At 38.3% G+C, this 19,501-nt stretch overlaps 1 protein-coding gene across 1 annotated transcript in view; it reads left to right on the top strand.

Moving 5' to 3' along the window:
• Positions 1-15,093, top strand: part of adamts8a (ADAM metallopeptidase with thrombospondin type 1 motif, 8a) — a 39,171-nt gene extending 24,078 nt beyond the window's left edge. Inside the window, exons 7-9 of the mRNA XM_062067882.1 lie at positions 4,232-4,404; positions 9,086-9,261; positions 10,983-15,093. Coding sequence (XP_061923866.1) covers positions 4,232-4,404; positions 9,086-9,261; positions 10,983-11,727 — 1,094 coding nt within the window. The 3' untranslated portion in view covers positions 11,728-15,093. The remainder of the gene's footprint in view (positions 1-4,231; positions 4,405-9,085; positions 9,262-10,982) is intronic.
• Positions 15,094-19,501: the final 4,408 nt, after the last annotated feature.

Genomic DNA, 19,501 nt, shown 5'->3' with positions numbered 1-19,501 from the left:
TCGCTTATCACAGTTAAAGAAGAACTGCATTTTTTTTTTACTCGTTATTCACTATCCTTATGTAAGACAAGAACACATACTGTATGTTTTCAATTTTTTAATGCACTCAAACTAGTAAATAAATTAGAGCAAAATACCTCTTACAATGTAGCTTATGGCAGTTGCTCTATTTGCCTATAAAGTGTTTAAAAAACGGTCAAACACTTCCATTAAAGTTTTATATACGTGTAATGTAATAACAGGCACATTCATATTGACATGTAATATTTACGTATTTAACTCATTTTAAGCATAGGGCGGTGCAATAATATCACAAATGCATCACAATGTTCACTTTTTCCTTCAACTACAACACTACTAATCATGACAAACTTCACGGGAGCCAACAAACATAATTAAACAATCACAATGTAGGTCCTTAACATTAGCGCTTATAGTAACAATATCGCAATAACTTGGTTAATATTCAGGTAACCAAATGCAAATGGAGTATTGTTGGCGCTTTTTGGATGTTTATTTATTGGGTTTTATGGTCGGAATAAACCCAAGAGACGCAATGACGTCATGGCTCCCATTGGCTCTATTGTAAGCTGACTTTTATTTAGATGTATTTACGAGGTAGAATGCATGAAAAAAAGACATGTGTTATTGTTTCTCATTAGGATTGTGAATAATAGGCAAAATTCCAAAAAAGTGCAGTTCTCCTTTTAAAGGTACTGTACATTACCTTGATAACCAAATTTTCACAAAGTAGGATTGTCATTAATAAATTGAATATTTTCATATTTGGAGCATAAAAGTTTTTTCCGACCTTCTAAATATGTTTTTTAACATTGTTAGAGCCCTTCAAACATGAAATAACATCCATGTAGTCACATTTATACTTGTTACAGCCTTGAGTATGTTTTACCGTAGATCACAGTACTCATCGGTAGCTTGGAGGATCCTCCAAGCGTCTATGGCCATCACCCGGCCACTAAAACATGGCCAAGACGTAGAAATACTTTGTCATGTCTTGGTTAATTCCTATAAGATAGAACTGGGCTCCCATGTGCTGAAACAAGGGTGTGTGGAGTTTTGCAAAAGCGTTGTCAACAGTAGCAGCTACCATCATTAGCTTACTTGTTAGTAATCTGTCTTCTTAGCAATGTGTCCTGCTTTGTCATTCCTCATAGCTCACACCAAAGCTGTGTTTTTGATGTCAAAGATAAAGTGTATCTCGAAGCCAAGACAGCTGTTGATGGTAGCTAATAGCAGTCTCAGTTAACCTGAAGTGCCGCGCCGAATGTCTGATGCTACATCTTGCTGTTGTCTTCCGACATCGCTCTCCAAGGTTCAGCAATGTGAAGCTGTGTCATTGAGGCAGGAGTTGAAGATGACTTCCATCAAAGAGTTGTTCTGCCAAAACTTGGTTAATTTGAGATTGTCGCTGTGAAAATAGCGCCACGATTCAACCACACGTTGTTGTTAGCATGGTTCACCCTTAATCCGGAAACGGAAGTCCCGTTTGGTGAATAGCTTTTTCGATTGCCACAATATGATAAAGCAGTGATTCTCAAACTGTGGTTGTATGCAGCCTCCATTTCGTGGTACGTCAAATAATCACCTGATGAAATTACAGTGTTTTATTTTCCTATATTCAAACGCAGTGTTACTGTTCAAACTGTGTGTAATGTTACAGTGGCTAAAACTATTTAACATAACTGTTCAATTAAACCTCTGTCTTTTTTTATGAATACATAGGCCTACTACGCTACTGTATTTTAATATTGGTCATTATGGTTGTGCTTGGATAGCCAAGTGTTTTCTGAAGTGTTACTTGGTGAAAAAAACTCTGTGACAGAGTAATAGAAAATAAGACAAATACTGCACTGTAATACATATAACCCATAAAACTTAATTTAACACTTAATTAAGTCCAAAAACACATTAAAAAAATTGTGTTTTGTTTGGTTTTGAATTTTGATATAGTGAAGCCGTGATATTTGAAGCAGGGGACAACTGTATTGTAATTTCTTATTGATATTAAAAAAAAAAACTAAATTTTATATTTTCAAGTTATATTTTTCCTGTGCCATCTTGCCTCAATCAAGTTGTCATTGCTTAGCCCAATTGTGATAAAGGCTTTTCAGCCTAAAACAGTTCTCAAGACAAATGTTGGATGCACATGCCATTTTAGTTTTTTGATGTTGCAAAAACAACCTACAGTGCATCCGGAAAGTATTCAAAGTGCTTCACTTATTCCACATTTTATTATGTTACAGCCTTATTCCAAAATGGAATAAATCAATATTTGTCCTCAAAATTCTTTAGACAATACCCCATTATGGCAATGTAAAAAAATGATTATTTTTTTTTAAATGGTGCAAATTTATAAAAGAAAATCACCTGTACAAAAGTATTCACAGCTTTTGCTCAATACTTTGTTATTGTACCTTTGGCAGCAATTACAGCCTCTAGTCTTTTTGAATATGAGGCCGCAAGCTTGGCACACCTATATTTGGGCAGTTTCGCCCATTCCTCTTTGCCCATTCTTCTTTACAGCACCTCTCAAGCTCCATTTGATTGGATGAGAAGCGTTGGTTTTCGTCCACAATGTCTCTGTATATTACTTCATTAATTTTTCCCTCTATTCTGACTGGCCTTCCAGTTCCTGCCGCTGTAAAACATCCCCACAGCATGATGCTGCCACCACCATGCTTCATTGTAGGGAAGAGTTCAATCTTTGGCTCATCACACCAGATAATTCTGTTTCTCATTGTCTGACAATCTGTCAGGTGCATTTTGGCAAATGTTTTTTCTAAAAATTGGCTTCAGTCTGGCCACTATACCATAAACCTCATTGGTGGTTTGCTGCAGAGATGGTTGTCGTTCTGGAAGGTGGCCATCACCACCACCTTGGTCACCTCCCTAAATAGACTAAGATGACTGCAATAATACACAGACACATCCTGGATGAAAACCAACGCTTCTCATCCAACCTGATGGAGCTTGAGCAAACTGCCCAAAGATAGGTGTGCCAAGCTTGTGGCATTGTATTCAAAAATACTTGAGGCTGTAATTGCTGCCAAAGTATGGAGCAGAAACTGGAAAAACTAATTTTTGATTATGATTTTTTTATTTTTAATAAATTTGCCAAATAAAAAAAAAAACGTTTCACATTGTCATGGGTATTGCCTATACAATCTTGAGAACAAAAATGTATTTCATTTTGGAACAAGGCTGTAATATAAATAATTGTGGGAAAAGTGAAGTGCTGTAAATACTTTCCAGAAGCACTGTAATTGGTAAAATGGCGACATAACTATAGGTGGTAAAGAGATGAGGCGGTTGATTTAGAGCAGTGGTGTCCAACGTGCCATTTTCTGCCCGCAGTTCATTCTGAAAATAAAAATTATTATTCATTAGATACATTATTAAATATTACACTAATTTGCTTTGTCCCTAATAGCACAAAGCTAAGATGTGGGTATTTTGTTTAGATAGGGGTTCTTAACCTTTTTAACCTCGGGGCCCAACTTTTCCAGTGCAAAAGGGCCTGTGGCCCTCTCAAATATTAACACTGAATTATTAATCTTACTCCTAATTTTTATCATAGTCAATAATTATATCTAACCTACTTACAGTTTAACAGGATAAACCTTGTCAAATGATATAAAAGCATATTTTCATCAAGGCTTAGGTCAGGCTGATTACAAAAATAAGTACTAATCAAATGTACTTTAAAATGGGGGACATCTACATGCAATTACGCAGTTCTAAAATAAATACATTCTAAAAATAAAAACAAATTAAAGTGCAAATGAAAATACAACTTCACCACTTTAGTCATGATTTTTTTCGCTTAAGAAACTGCTCTATGACTTTAGCTCCAGACTTATTCTGTTTGTTTGAGATTGTCATTACTGCCACAAGTAGTGGAAAAGTGTATTACAACTGAGTACTGCTGCGGCCCATACAGACCACAGCTGAGAAACTGATATTTTTTGGCGGCCCTCTAGGAAGCTCTCGCGGCCCGACAGTGGGCCAGGCCCTATGGTTAAGAAGCACTGGTTTAGCATACACATGATAGGCTCCAGTACCCCCCGCGACCCAGAAAGGGATAAGCGGTAGAAAATGGATGGATGGATGGATGTACTGACCAAATTGGATTGGGTTTAGTGAAGTGAATACAAAGCAATACATCCTGTGTATCACACTCAAAAAATTGTATTCTTATTTCTTCTAATAGAAAAGAGTTTTCGAGAGGAGCAGTGTGAGAAGTACAACAGCCCAAACTACCTGGACTACAACGGGAACATGAAACATTGGATACCAAAGTACGCTGGAGTGTCTCCCAGGGACAGATGCAAACTATTCTGCCGGGCCAAGGGCAGTAGTGAATTTAAGGTGTTCGAACCCAAGGTACATATGCACTCAGCATCACAGCCTATCTAAATGCATTAGAAGCAAAAATAAGGATTAGAATTTGAGTCATGAAATAGTGTTTTACTTTTGAATTAAGTATTTATATAATTTACGCAGATGAGGAGGACTGAGCTGAACCTTTTGGAATAATCCAATAACAAACATTGCATTTTATGCAACTCAGTTGCAAAGCAATAAAGCGTGGGTGTCCTAGGGGCCATATTCTGCCTGCAACTTGTTTTTTCATGGGTCCTTTACTTATTCTAAAATTAACATGTATTCATTATCAAGGGCAACTTGTTAAATTCTATGTCATTTGTGTTGACAACAATTCTAAGCCCTCATCTTATTACTAAAAAATGCCCACTTAAGTTGACTCTTAAGTTGGCTCTGCTTGTTCAAAGTCCTTTTCGGACATGTTGAAATGTGAAACTGCAAATACAGTGTATGTGATGGACCACATTGTAATTGCATGCATGTTTGAAATTACAATAACTAGGGATGGGTACCGAAATCGGTACTTTTTTGGCACCGATCTAATCCCAGGTGTCCTAACGGACACCAATTCCCGTAAAATCCAACAATGCTATGTTACGCTAACCGGTTGGCGACTCAGCTATTGGCGATCTCGCCAGCAGCACTGAGATCGGACTCAGCCAAACTACCTATATGTAATGTTGCAGTTTTATATGTCAACAAAGACATTATAACTCACAAAACGCTCCAATGTAAGTGAAATAAGGCTCCACTTTTCCAAAAATGTGCTATCTTGATGCCAATATAAATTGGCTTTGCTATGGACATGCTAGCATTAGCGATTTTACATTGCAATTTTAACACCCCCAAATTTGTTAATGAAAACTACAAATAAGATGCAATTTACAGTATTAACAATTTTAGGGCGCAACCAAAGACAGTAAAGACTGAACTGACTAGCCGAAGCACCATAAACTATACACTACTGCCATCTTAGGTCTTGGACTTGTAACTGTAATTGAGACTCAGAAATGTTTAAATGTTGCAATGAAAAATGTATTTTATTATCAAAAACAATTCATATTTGTTAACACACACACAAATGTAATAAAAAATTGGCACCCTTGAGTACCGATATTGATTCCCAGGTAATAGGAATTGGTACCATAACGGTTCAAATGTGAACGGTACCCATCCCTAAACAAAACCATTAACATTCATAAGACCTAATTTGAGATCCTATTAGGTAATTTCTATAAAATTGTGTTATGTTTATGTGTCGTAGTAATAATTTAATCATTATCACTTGCAAAAGCAGATTTGTGGTTATGTCAAAATTATTTAAAACAAACGAAGATAGGTGGGAGAGGCAACAGGAAAGTCACTGCCAATTGCCTTCAAGGGGACGGCGTGGCGCTATTGGGAAATTGGCCGTGCCAGCAACCTGAGGGTTCCTGGTTCGATCCCCAGCTTCTACCAAACTAGTCAGATCTGTTGTGTCCTTGAGCAAGACACTTCCCCCTTGCTTCTGATGGGTCGTGGTTAGCGCCTTGCATGGCAGCTCCCGCCATCAGTGTGTCAATGTGTGTGTGAATGGGTGACTGTGGAAATAGTGTCAAAGTGCTTTGAGTACCTTGAAGGTAGAAAAGCGCTATACAAGTATAACCCATTTACCATTTACCATTTCAAAGCTCAGGACCAAGGATCCTTTCTTTTTGTGAGGTAGACTTCTCAGCCATTCCTTTATCTGCATTTCCACAACTAATAGAATGCAGCCATTTATATTTGCACAGATGAAGGAAAACAATGTCAATAAAGTGTTGTTGGTTCAAAAATCCTTTATTGCCCATTCTCCGTATTTCTCTGGCCAAAGTCACACGTAATTGTGCAAGCAATGGCTAGTTTTGGTTACGTCAATAACCACTTATGTAGACGTGGTTGTAGTTATGATATATTTTTATCAGACAGATGAACATGTTTTGGCCCTGCAATGAGGTGGCGATTTGTCTAGGGTGCACCCCGCCTTCCGCCCGAATGCAGCTGAGATAGGCACCCCCCGCCATCCCGAAAGGGACAAGCCGTTGAAAATGGATGGAAGGATAGATTAACATGTTACATTAAAGAGACTGTTTGCAACATTTACACAGATGCTTACAGGGCGGCAATTTTCCAATGTATTTTACCAAGTACTGTATATCCGCACTGTCACGGCTTCTCAGACGTTATTACTTACGTATGTAACACATGCACGCGCATTAGCTTTAGGTGTTGTTAGCTAATATTAGCAATTTGGATAGTGAGCATTAGCTGTCATTGAATATATATTCTATCATAACAACAAAATGACTGCATATTGTCTGTTGCTTCTCTTGGACTGCTTTTCTATATATGCACACGCTCCCTGCGCGTAGTGTTCAGTGACCACCGTAAACACTAATCATTTTATTCGGGCTGATAAAAAAATATATTACATAAACTTTTTCATTGTGAAAAATATAGACAATTGTGAAACAAATGTGTTCTCTGAAATCACTAATAGTAATAATATAAGCTGGCCGGTGGTGTTCTTGTTGTATCTTTTGCTTTGAAAAATGTTACTGTGAGGAAGTTGCAAACAGCACCTTTAAGGAACATCATGTGGTTATGTCAATTCCGACACCTATCATCCATGAGTGAGAGCAACCCATACGGATCACATGTATTAACTGTAAGTTCACAATTATAATCCGAAAGAAAAAAACCATAGGATGACTGTCAGGTTCAAACACTGATGACATCTATTAAACAAGACAAGAGGCAAAGAATTAAACAGAGACAGAATTACAATTTAGACTCAATTGAGGAGACACGCCTGGACACACTGTACCCTTGTACAGTATCTCAGCACGCTCTGCCAAAAGATTGTATGCCTCCTTCTTTTATTTTGGACCCTCCAAAATACCACATGGCCACGGCTGTTTCCAAAGGACAAAGGTCGCAAAAAGTTTACAGAAAAGGTCGTAAACAATTCACAGAAAAGGTCAGTTGAAAAAGAGTTCCATAAAATAGTTCAAAAAGAGTTCGGAAAATACTTCAAAAAGAGGTCCATAAAATAGTTCAAAAAGAGTTCGTCTGGAAATTGGGCAGATCCTGCCATCTGTCCACTTTGAAGTCCTTGGGTTAGATCAATATATTTCTGTTGATTACCATACATGAGAGAAAACAGAAAACCCTTCATGTGGCTCTCCCCCTTACACAGTGGAGTTTTACGAGCATTCTTCTTGGTAGGTTTCAAAGACAGCTTTTGTCTTCTCACCTGACAGAATTCAATGTAACACAAAGTTTTTTGGGATAACTTACAAACATATATTCTAACAATGACAGTGTAATTTAATATTTAAAATATTGTTTAATATTATTTTTATTACATACAATTTTTCACACAAAATAAAGTCAATAGTACACAATAACTAAACAAAAGCAAAAACAATGATCTACTGCACATTTGATTCCTTTTTTTCGGCCTTTAAAGTCCTCCTGTGTCCAAGGACTTGCGTTTCTAAACATTGAGAAAAAGGGAAAAAAAACAAATGTTGTGAAAATAAAAATATTGATCGAATCACTTTATTATCATATCGATCAGATAATGAAACTGCCATTGGTATTAATTTTAATGATCTCTTAATAGCTGATAGTTTTCTGCTGTAATGTGGTGCATCTACTACCACTACATTACAAGTTTACCAAGCATTTATTTCTTATGTTCTTTTAAGCTATCTTAGCCGCTTGTTTAGCCATTAGCATGCTTTCTTGTCGGCTTTGGCGTGTAACCTATTTAGCCTCGTCCTTCAGTCCTCCGGTGATAATAATACTTGTAAGAAATGTTGTTTACATGCCGCAATGGAGGTGATAGTTATTGATTTAGGGGTGTGACTCCACACTGTGTATGACTATGGACATGCACAGTTAGCTGCTAATGATAGAAAAATTTAAACAATTATCTATATTGAAAGGCATTACCAACATTGGCCAGTAGGGATGGGAATCTGACAACATCTTACAATTTAATTCCGATTCTTAGGGTGACATCTCCATTTAGAATCAATTCTCGATTCAACACAATTCTCAATTAAGACCGATTCTCGCAGTATTTCATTTGGTGTAAGATTTATAATATAATATTTTCAGAATAGGTTACAAAAGCTCCTCTTGACTGCCGACATATAACGTATACGCACAGCGAGTAACTTCAAAAATGTCTTTCTAAACATGAATTCTTTAAAAGCAAAACAAAACAAAACAATTTTTTATAGATTCTTGAACATTAAAAATCCATTGAGAATTGGAATAAATCAGAATTGGGATTTGAATGTGAATCTATTTTTTTGCCAATCAAATATTTTTTTTAAGGAAATCGCCTAATATTGATTTGTGTCCGATCGATCGGAGGATCCCTAATTCCTCTGTATAATTATCAATTAGCTTTGTCAACTGTCATGCAAAGGCAATATGTGGATGTGTCATTCAGATAATTTAGCACATATTGACACCTTTGGCATCTTTTATGTAGAAAATGTATCAAAGTGTTCTCTCCATGTCTTTTAATATTTCTGAATGTGGCTCTAAGTGCGAAAACATCTGAACCCTGTTATATGTGTTTATACTAAAAATGTGAAGTCCTTCTCACGTGAGGTATAATAATAGGATTGATATATCTCTGTAGGTAATTGATGGAACACCCTGTGGTCCTGACACCACATCGGTGTGCGTCCAAGGGCAGTGTGTGAAGGCAGGCTGTGACCAAGTCATCGGATCCAATAAGAGAGTGGACAAGTGTGGAATATGTGGAGGAAATGGCCTTACTTGTAGAAAGATCACTGGGTCCTACAACAAGGCAATGTAAGTTACAATGGACTATTTATCCAACAGCACCACAGTAGGAAGTGTATTCCTATGGCCCCAATTGGCAGTAAAGTGTTATATATTTTAAAATGTGTTTTGTGACCATTTCAACTTTGACCACAGCGTCAGTTGCTATGTAGAGTGGTGCGCTCCATCATCAGGTCCTTTTCCACCGCAGGAACTTTTTAAGGACAAAGTTCCCCCTGTGTTTCCACCAAAAACTACCCAAGTAGGATTTAGTTCTTCAGGAACCTTTTCGGAGTTCCTCCTAGCTAGGTGGGACTTTTTGAAGCTCGTTGAGGCCGTTCCTAAAACATTTTAGTAAAGTTATGCGAGGACGACTTGTTTATTTCTTATTTCTTGTGTATTTCTATTACAACAAACTTGACAACGGAGAGAAAGAAGAACGAAAGGAGCTTTTGACTTGCAGGAATTTTTTGTGGGACATCTGTGTGCTGAAGAACGCTGATCAGCGGATTTATCTTGCAGTGTTTTTACTCAGTCGTTGTCTTTAAACTCTATCTATGCAGTTTAATGTTGTTTATTATTTTTACAAACTTCATTTCGATACGCAAAGCTACGAGAGGTTGACAGACTCTTTTAAACGTATTTACAAAGGAAGTATAAAGCCGGACTCAAAGCAATGACCTCAGTTGCGTACTACTCTTGACTTTTTTGGATGAATGTGGAAACAAGGAGGCAGTACACGAGTGGAATGAAGGTAAATGGCATTCATTGTAAACTATTTACTTTATTACATGCTGTGAAAGTAGTCAGTGACACCCCATTTGTGTAGTTATTAGCCTCAACCCGAGGGAACATAATGCTAATGCTAACAAGCTAACGCTAAAGCCAATGTCTTCGTGTTGTCAGCGTTAGGTAAACACCGGTATTTATTATTTATATTTTGTTATTTACAGCGGCAGCACGGTGGAACAGGGGTTAGTATGTGTGCCTCACAATATGAAAGTCCTGGGTTCAATCCTGGGCTCGGGATCTTTCTGTGTGGAGTTTGCATGTTCCTTCCGGGTACTTCAGCTTCCTCCCACCTCCAAAGACATGCACCTGGGGATAGCTTGATTGGCAATACTATATTGGGCCTAGTGTGTGCATGTGACTGTGAATGTTTTCTGTGATGGCCCTGCAATGAGGTAGCGACTTGACCAGGGTGTACCGCGCCTTCCGCCCATGTGCAGCTGAGATAGGCTCCAGCACCCCCCGTGACCTCAAAAGGGACAAGCAGTAGAAAATGGATGGATGGATGGATGGATGTTATTTACAGCTGAAATGGACCATAAGGAATCTCATGAATTTATGATTTACAGAGAGGACAACTTTTTTTACTGTTAGACATTGCGGACAAAAGCCTGACTTTTTATGAACAATTCGGTACACTTTATTTTTTAAATCATATCGTTTTGTAGATTATTGCTTTGTATTTCATTTACTAACTTTTTAGTAATAAAACTGTGAGCTAATATAGTCCGTTTATTTACATGGTATCAGTGTAGAAATATAGTAAACGACTCCTCCATGCGTCATCAGCCTGATATGTATAAACTACTCTGAACTGTGAAATGTGGTGGAAACACAAACCACACACTTCTACCGGAAACCATAGTTCCCGGAGCTAGAGGTTCTAGGAAAAGGGCCTATTTTCAGCAGACTGCATTGCAAAATAAATGAACTATTTGAGTAATGTTTCGATTTTCTTTCAGCTATGGATACAGCGACATTGTCACTATTCCTGCTGGAGCAACCAATATTGACATCAAACAGCGGAGCCACAGAGGAATCAAACATGACGGGAACTATCTGGCTATAATGAGAGAGACTGGCAGCTACATCCTTAATGGAAACTTCTCTGTATCGACAGTGGAACAGGACATCCCTGTGCTTGGTGCTGTGTTGAAGTACAGCGGCTCCTCAACAATGTTGGAGAGGATCCAGAGCTTCATGCAGCTAAAAGAGGCTATCATCATTCAACTTCTGGCCACAGCGGGGGATACAAGTGCTCCCAAAGTGAAATATTCATTTTTCGTCCCCAGAGATGTAACTTTTAACAAGTCTAAAGAGAAAAAGGGCTCTTTGCCATCTTTGCATATGATTCATCAATTCAGCGTTTCTGACTGGGTGCTTGGGGAGTGGTCCGAGTGCTCCAAGAGTTGCGGTTCTGGGTGGTCCAGGAGGAATGTGGAGTGCAGAGACAGCACAGGCTTTCTCTCTAGCCTTTGTGATAAAGACTTGAAGCCGTTGGACATCAGGGCTTGTGGGGATCTGCTTTGCCCCATCTGGCAGATGGGACCTTGGTCCGCCTGCTCACGAACTTGTGGTCAGGGGCACCGGCATCGCAGCATCGTCTGCATAGACTACACTGGGAAGACTGTTGAACCAGAGAAGTGTGATCATACTAAAAAACCTGCGCCTGTTTCCGGTGAATGCTTCAACCCCGAGTGCCTCTGAAGAACGTGCGATACTTTTGGCTGCTGACAACCACTGTTGGAAGTAAACAATGGAAAACTACCTCGGGAATGTAAAGAGTTGCCATTTATGGAAGGTGCTGTGTTTTATTTCCTCCACTCTAATGAACAACTCAATCATTTGACTGTTTGGGTTGGTTTAATTTACTAAATATATACAGTGGAACCCGCCTAAGTCTGTCGCTTATGACAACAATCCATCTTTGTCGAACAACTCATTAAATCCACCATGTTATTGATACAGTGGAACCTCAACTTACGAATTTAATTCGTTCATGAACATGGTTGGTCAACCCAAAAGTTTGTACACATGTAGTGAAGCAGAGTTCCCCAGAAGAATCAAACATGAATAATTGGTTCTAGCCTCGACAAAAGTCCCTTTTTTAGTAAAAAAAAAACAAAAACTGCACACTTTGAAGCCACTATAATAGCTGTATCACATGTATCAAACTAACATAACAAGGGGGTAATGGATCTACAATCTTTTTTTTTATCCAAACACAACAACATTACAGCAAGCTTATTTGTCAAAACGCACACACACAAAAGTCTCGGTGCGCTCCAAAACGTTAACCACCATGTTGCTGCAAATAAAAACAAGAAAAAAGGAAAATAATTTTACCTCGTGTCTGCGAATATTTGTGGCATTGTTGAACACTCTGGAAGTTTCGGAGTGATAAACAAACAGTGGCTCCACGTAGTCAGCGCTAGCACAAGTGTGAGGCGATCCTTCATCGGCTTGTGTCCTAGTAGTGCCTTCTTATTTGCTGTAATAAAGGTCCGCTGTGGCATATTTTTCGGTCTCGTGACGTCACAATTTAAGACTTTTTTGCTGAACAAAGCCTCCTTCACTGATAAAATCTTCGAACTGAAGGTGGCTAACTATCTAAAACGCTATCTCAAAGCAGTTGTCCAGAAACCCCAAGCTATACATCAAGACTGTGAGAGTTTAGACACATTTAAAGCATTTCTGATCACACAAAGTGATTTCTAAGACAGGCTTACACAGCTCTGACCGGCGCAAGGTAGGACCATTGAAGAAATAAACACGTAAGAAGTGCCGCTCGCTGCCGAAGCTCTTTGAAATGGCTGCGCCCGTGTGTACAGGATGTAAACAGGATGTAAACAAGATGTGACGTAAGAGGCCCAGCCTCTTCAAAATGGCCATGTCAGCGTGTACAAAAAGTAAAGTAATCGAAATGGCAGCCTTCAAGAGGTATGCAAAATGAATGAATGAATGAAGCGTTCGTACGCCGAAACATAGTTTATACACAGAGGCATACTTGGCACGATGTAAAGGTTTGTAAACCGAAAAGGTCGCAATTAGAGGTGTTTGTAAATCGATGTTCCACTGTATTGCTAAAAAGTGCCCGCGTAGGTCGGCGTCGACATATATGGTAAACCGTTTTTGTTGACATTAAATTTAACAACCAAAGGGGGGATTTTAAGTTTTTATACCCACATTATTAACTTCCTCATTATCATTGGGTCAAGTAAAATGACAACAGTGACATAACTACTGTCTTGTTTCAAAGCCTTAAAATGTGCTCACAGTGACTTCCTGTTCATTGAAAAAGTAAGCTTGATAATTAAAGCGTGGTACTATTAACTTGGATTCTGCTACAGCAACTAACAAGATACGGCGATTGATTTAATTTTTTGGAGGGGCTGAAAAAAAGAGTTGCACTTTAATAAAATCCTTATTGTCTTTGTATTCTGGACAACCACTTAGGTTGATGTGAGTCGACATAAGTGGGTTCTACTGTATCAATAAAAAATAACAACACCCAACAGGAAAATGGCAATAACCTTTTAAAATCACAGGACCTTTTAAAATGCTGGGGCCACTGGCTCGTCCCTGTTGCTATGGTTATTATTATTATCACGAACAAACACTCGTAACATGTAGAACTTAACTGATTTTAGGAAAACAGAAGAAAACTCAAAGCACAAGTCCTTAAATGATGCAAATGTCAAAAACTAGCGAAAGGTGCATAATTGATGAGTAATTTCCTGAAACAGTCAGTGGCCTTGTGGTTAGAGTGTCCGCCCTGAGACTGGAAGGTCGTGAGTTCAAACCCCGGCCAAGTCTTTCCAAAGACTATAAAAATGGGACCCATTGCCTCCCTGCTTGGCACTCACCAAATGATTCCCAAGCGTGGCCACCGCTGCTGCTCACTGCTCCCCTCACCTCCCAGGGGGTGAACATGGGAATGGGTCAAATGCAGAGGACAAATATCACCACACAATCACAATCATTGGATTGTGACAATCCAATGATGTGACAATCATTGGATTGGATTGTCACACACAATCCAATGATTGATTGTGTGTGACAATCATTGGATTTTCACACACAATCCAATGATTGTGTGTGACAATCATTGGAACTTTAACTTTAACTTCAACTTAATGCGACAAACTTGGCCTTAGCCGTTCCAACATTATAAGTATAATTCCTCTATCACTAAAACTCACTGAACACGTAGAATTTACATTTACCCTGTAGCTAAGATATCTACAATTTCACATTTACAGAAAGATGATACCAAGATCATCCATGTAGACCTTGTACATGCAGAGAAAACTTTATTTATTTTGGATATGTCTTTTTTTTTCTCGAGCATAATGACCCTGGGTTTAAGAGATTAAACCTACTAATGCACAGCATAGTGTAAATATACTGTACCTCGTCTTACATACTGTCAAGCTATAGGCTGCTTCAATGTAGGTGGTTGTTGTTTTAATCTTTCTCATGTGTTCCTGTTTCACTGCTTCTCATTTCTACACACATGGATTTGTTGATGGCGGTTAATGTGATTTTTTTTTCTTTTGAATCCAGAAAATAAGCACGGTTTCTTTGTAAGCCTTTCAATGACTCCAAACATCACAAGATCTGTAAAATTTATTTTATAGCTTTTATCAAGAATTGTTAAAATTCGAAGACATGTTAGTAGTTTATTTTCTGTTATGTTGCAGCAGTAGGTAGCAGCCTTACAAACCATATTCAGTATGTTTGATGTATGTGATATACCTATCACATGTTGCGTAAATTAACATTATTTTCATGTTTCATTTGAATTACCAATCATATCTTAACACGCTTTTTCCAGACGTATATGTGTATGTTGGGTCTTCATTCCTGTTCATTTACAGTATGTCACAAGAGGAAAAAGAGAGGGAGCATTAGCCCTATATCCCTTCAATGAAGGACCATAGCAGTTTATGACCAATATTGCTTCCTTTTAATTTATTTTCTCTCTTTTTTTGTAAATGTAATTAATGCAGCAGATGCTACTGTCTCCGAAATTGATTCGTCTGTATAAATTGTCAAATAAACGCACTTATGTCAAAAGATTGATTCATTGTACTTTTTTCAAAAAGTTACTCTGAGAAGTGGGTGTCCAAAAATGTATGTTTATTAAAAATCAACACTAGGGGTTTATGTTATAAATTTGAACAAACATATAAGTGGAGTTTAGTACTATAAAACATGGGTGTCCAAGCTGTTAAGTCCTGCAGAAAAACCCAGGGGGATCGGGACTGTGTGGAGTTTGCGTATTACTTCTTATATGTTAAAACATTTACAAAAAAACAATAGAAGTCAACATTATGAATACAATCCAAACTAATCACAAATTTACACTTGACCCAGTTAAACATACCCGTAAGGGGGTAGGAAGAAACAAAGCATTTAGTTTGCAACTAGAACAGTTTTTCTTAACTATAGAGCTACGGCCCATTGTTGTGCCGTGAAAAATATTTGTTTCTCAGCTGTGGTACGTATGGGCGAAGCGGTACACAGTTGTAATACACGTTTCCACCACTTGGGGCAGTAACAACAATATCAAACAAACGGAAGAATTCTGGAGCTAAAGTCATAAAGAAGTTTTGTAAAGAGAAACTGCACCTTTATTTTTATTTATTTTGCCTATCGTTCACAATCATTAAGAGAGACATGACGATGGATGTTGTTTTGGTTTTTTTGCATTCTAAATATTAAATAAATACGATCAAAAATCCGCTTACAATTGAGCCTATGGGAGCCGTGCATATAAAACCATTAAAAAACATAAAAGCACCTCCATTGAGGTTTTATATACATGATGTAAGTATATGTGTAATGTAGTAACCAACACATTTATAGTAACATTTAATATTTACGTATTTTGATAATTTTAAGCATACGCGCCGCATTGATTTAAAAAACGCATCACAATGTTTTTGTTTTTTTCTTCATCACTGATTATTACTCACTGCAGACTTCATGACAGACAACAAACATAATAAAACATCACTTGCTGTGCAACGCCTGCTGTCAATAGGATGCTGACTGCTGTAATGTACATATATTCCCATTTAGATGAAGAATGTCTCATAAAGAAAAGGGGTGGGGGAGGGACCAAGCGTCTTTTCGTGTCGTCCTCGCCAGTTTCGAGTCCTAAATGGCTGTCAAATAGTAACAGCTTGTCGGAATACCTACTCAGACTTCTTCTGTCCAGGTGAGATGCATGATTTATGGTCTAGAACAGGGATGTCAAACATGCGGAACGCAGGCTGGATCAGGCTCGCGAATAGGTTCAATCCGGCCCGCGAGATGAGTTTGCTAAGTGTAAAATCGCGCTACAATTTTAAATTAAAGAAACTGCTGTACTAAATGTGTCCACTGGATGTCACAATAGCAATTCTGTTAGGCAAGCTAAATACCGGGGAGAGCAAGTATACCAAGCAAAAGTTGCATGTTAAAGCGGTGCTGCGACTCCTACCGCTTGACCCAACGTAAAATAAACAATTGGTTACCCCACTTATAATGCTGCATTAGACACTGCACATTGATGTAGTTCTGTGAAAATGATTTGTCTTCTGTGCAAATTTAAAGAAAGTAAACGGTGTGTGATTAACTGCAATACGGTCAGTCTTTTAAGTTTTTATTTTTGGTTTGTTGAAATTGTTCACACATTGCACAGCTTTTATTTTTCTATCAATACACAGTGATGCATAGAAGGCAGGGAGTAATTCAACCCTCTTGAATAGTTTCTATCTCAGTTTGTATGTTTTTTTGATTTAGCACAGGATTAATGTGTGGAAATGATAAATGAGGTAGTTGATACATAAAATCGTTTTTATTTATGCTTTATTTATTTTTTGTTCAATCCTAGATGGGCTTTGACTTAAAGTTTAATTGCTTTCTAGATACACTAAGATTAACTCTAAATTCATTGTGTTCGTCATGGGGTTTCTGAAACTGCACCAATTTACTAACTCCATTATTATGAACACTGCTGATTACTACTCACTGCAGACTTCATGAGAGCCAACAAGCATAATAAAAAAATACTTACAGCACAAGGTCTGCTCTCACTAGAATGCCCACTGATAGGATGTTGTTATATTGCAGTTAAAATGAACAATAATTCATAATCCTCGTGATGAAAGGGGAGGGGGTGAAACCACTAAATTGGATGCCAAAGTTACCAACTTGTCGGATTACGCCCTCATCCTTCTACTATCAAGGTGAGAGGCATGATATATGATCTAGAATACACTTTCACGAGCACCTAGGCGAGTAAGCAGCTCACCAGCCACAGATGTCAACATAGCCACATAAGTTAGTGATCACAGCACTGCTATAAGTAGTTTGTCTGTGTTAGCTCTATAATACCAATACCACTAATACTTGGTTAATATTCAAGTTGTGAAATGTAAATGGAGTATTGTGGGCAGAATAGAGGACCTCCCATTAGCTCCATTGTAAACTGACTTTTAATTACATTTATTTACGAGTTAGACTGCAGAAGAAAAAAATACATCCGTCGTCATGTCTTTCATAATGAGTGTGAACAATAGGTTTCATTTTCATTTTATTTGTATTGGTAGTTTATTAAAGAAACATATATAATATTAGTATTTATTAATAATGTCTTTCTTTTAGCTCTGCATCATTTTTAGCAAATTTATTTTTCATCAGTTTTTTATGAGTCCCTTCTTCTGCAGTATACTTGGTTAGTACTTATATTTGTAATCAGCCTAAGCTTAAGTTAGGCTGATTAAACTTAAACTTAAACTTGAGAATATTCTCTATGATTAACATGTGGTTTCATATCATTTGACATGGTGTATCCTGTTAAACTTTAAGTAGGTTAGATATTATTATTGACTATGATTAAAATCAAGAGTAAGAATACTAATTCAGTGTTGATATTTGATTGGACCCCAGTGCCCTCTTTAGTAGAAAAGTTGGGCACCAAGGTCAAAAAGTTTAAGAAAGCCTGCTGTTTTAAAGGAACATCTTGCTTCACAGACCCTTTCCCATTGTTGTCTGTAAATAGAGGCCCAGTATTGCCAATACTTACACAGTACTGAAGCTTTTTACCAGAAATGTTTCAAGATCATTAAAGGATTGTGTGGTTTTGCCTTAAATTTGTTGATCATAATTACATAGGGAATGACAAAAAAACATGTTCTTATTAACAAACTTATATGTGAACAATTAAACAACATACAGTATAAACACAACAATAGGAAATATTGTAATAACATCAACAAAATAATAGCTACAATATTTCCATTTTATTACCTAGAATTGTTGGAGCAAAATAAATATACGTATTTTTTTCTGACTTTTGCGGTGCTATTTGGTGCTTTTTTGTGAACTTTTGGCTCGGCTTTTGGGGAATCCTTTTGGCCATGGCCATTTTTGCACCGAAGACCAGCTGCTGTCTCTCTGCCTCACCAGAGTCCATGTGGAGAGACCGGGGGAGATGTGGCGGAAGAGACGGGGCTGCAGAGCTAGCGTTATGCATGGGGATGTACCAGCTTCACGGAGCCCTGGCTGAATGAGCATGTATCAGACACTTTAATCTCCCTGGACGGATCCTCGCTCATCCTCGCGGACCGGACATTGGCCGAGAGCCAGTGGGCAGCCTAGGACAGAGTCAGATCTTTGTTGGGTCTGTTCTTGACTCTGTCCGTGCGGCCCCGCAACCCATTCATGCAGGCGATGGTGTGGAGCACTGCAGATTATGTGGACGTTGTAATGGTGTTTGCTGTACAGCCGTATGTAGAAAGGGCACCACTGAAGTGGCAACAAGTTGCATCAGCTCTGTACTCTTTTAATGCCTTCTATGTCCTCTGATGTTCCCCTCTTGTTTTCATGTGCATTGTATGGTACTTTTTGAATAGGCACTGCAACCACATCACCCAACTCTACATGCCCCTAAAGCTGACCAAAACGCCGGATTGTAGTCACCTGGAGGCGTGTCTAAATGAAATTACACATTTTTTGCAACTCAACGCTAAGAAAACGGAAATGCTGATTGTCGGTCCTGCTTGACATTGGCACCTATTTAATAATACCACCTTAAAGGCCTACTGAATTTCGATTTTCTTATTTAAACGGGGATAGCAGGTCCATTCCATGTGTCATACTTGATCATTTCGCGATATTGCCATATTTTTGCTGAAAGGATTTAGTAGAGAACATTGACGATAAAGTTTGCAACTTTTGGTCGCTGATAAAAAAGCCTTGCCTGTACCGGAAGTAGCAGACGATATGCGTGTGACGTCACCGGTTGTGGAGCTCCTCACATCTGCACATTGTTTACAATCATGGCCACCAGTAGCGAGAGCGATTCGGACCGAGAAAGCGACGATTTCCCCATTAATTTGAGCGAGGGTGAAAGATTTGTGGATGAGGAAAGTGCGAGTGAAGGACTAGAGGGCAGTGGAAGCGATTCAGATAGGGAAGATGCTGTGAG

The sequence above is a fragment of the Entelurus aequoreus genome, linkage group LG13, assembly GCF_033978785.1.
Source record: "Entelurus aequoreus isolate RoL-2023_Sb linkage group LG13, RoL_Eaeq_v1.1, whole genome shotgun sequence".
Classification (NCBI taxonomy): domain Eukaryota; kingdom Metazoa; phylum Chordata; class Actinopteri; order Syngnathiformes; family Syngnathidae; genus Entelurus; species Entelurus aequoreus.
Note: the sequence above shows the minus strand (reverse complement) of the source record. Positions and strands in the feature narration are given on the sequence as shown.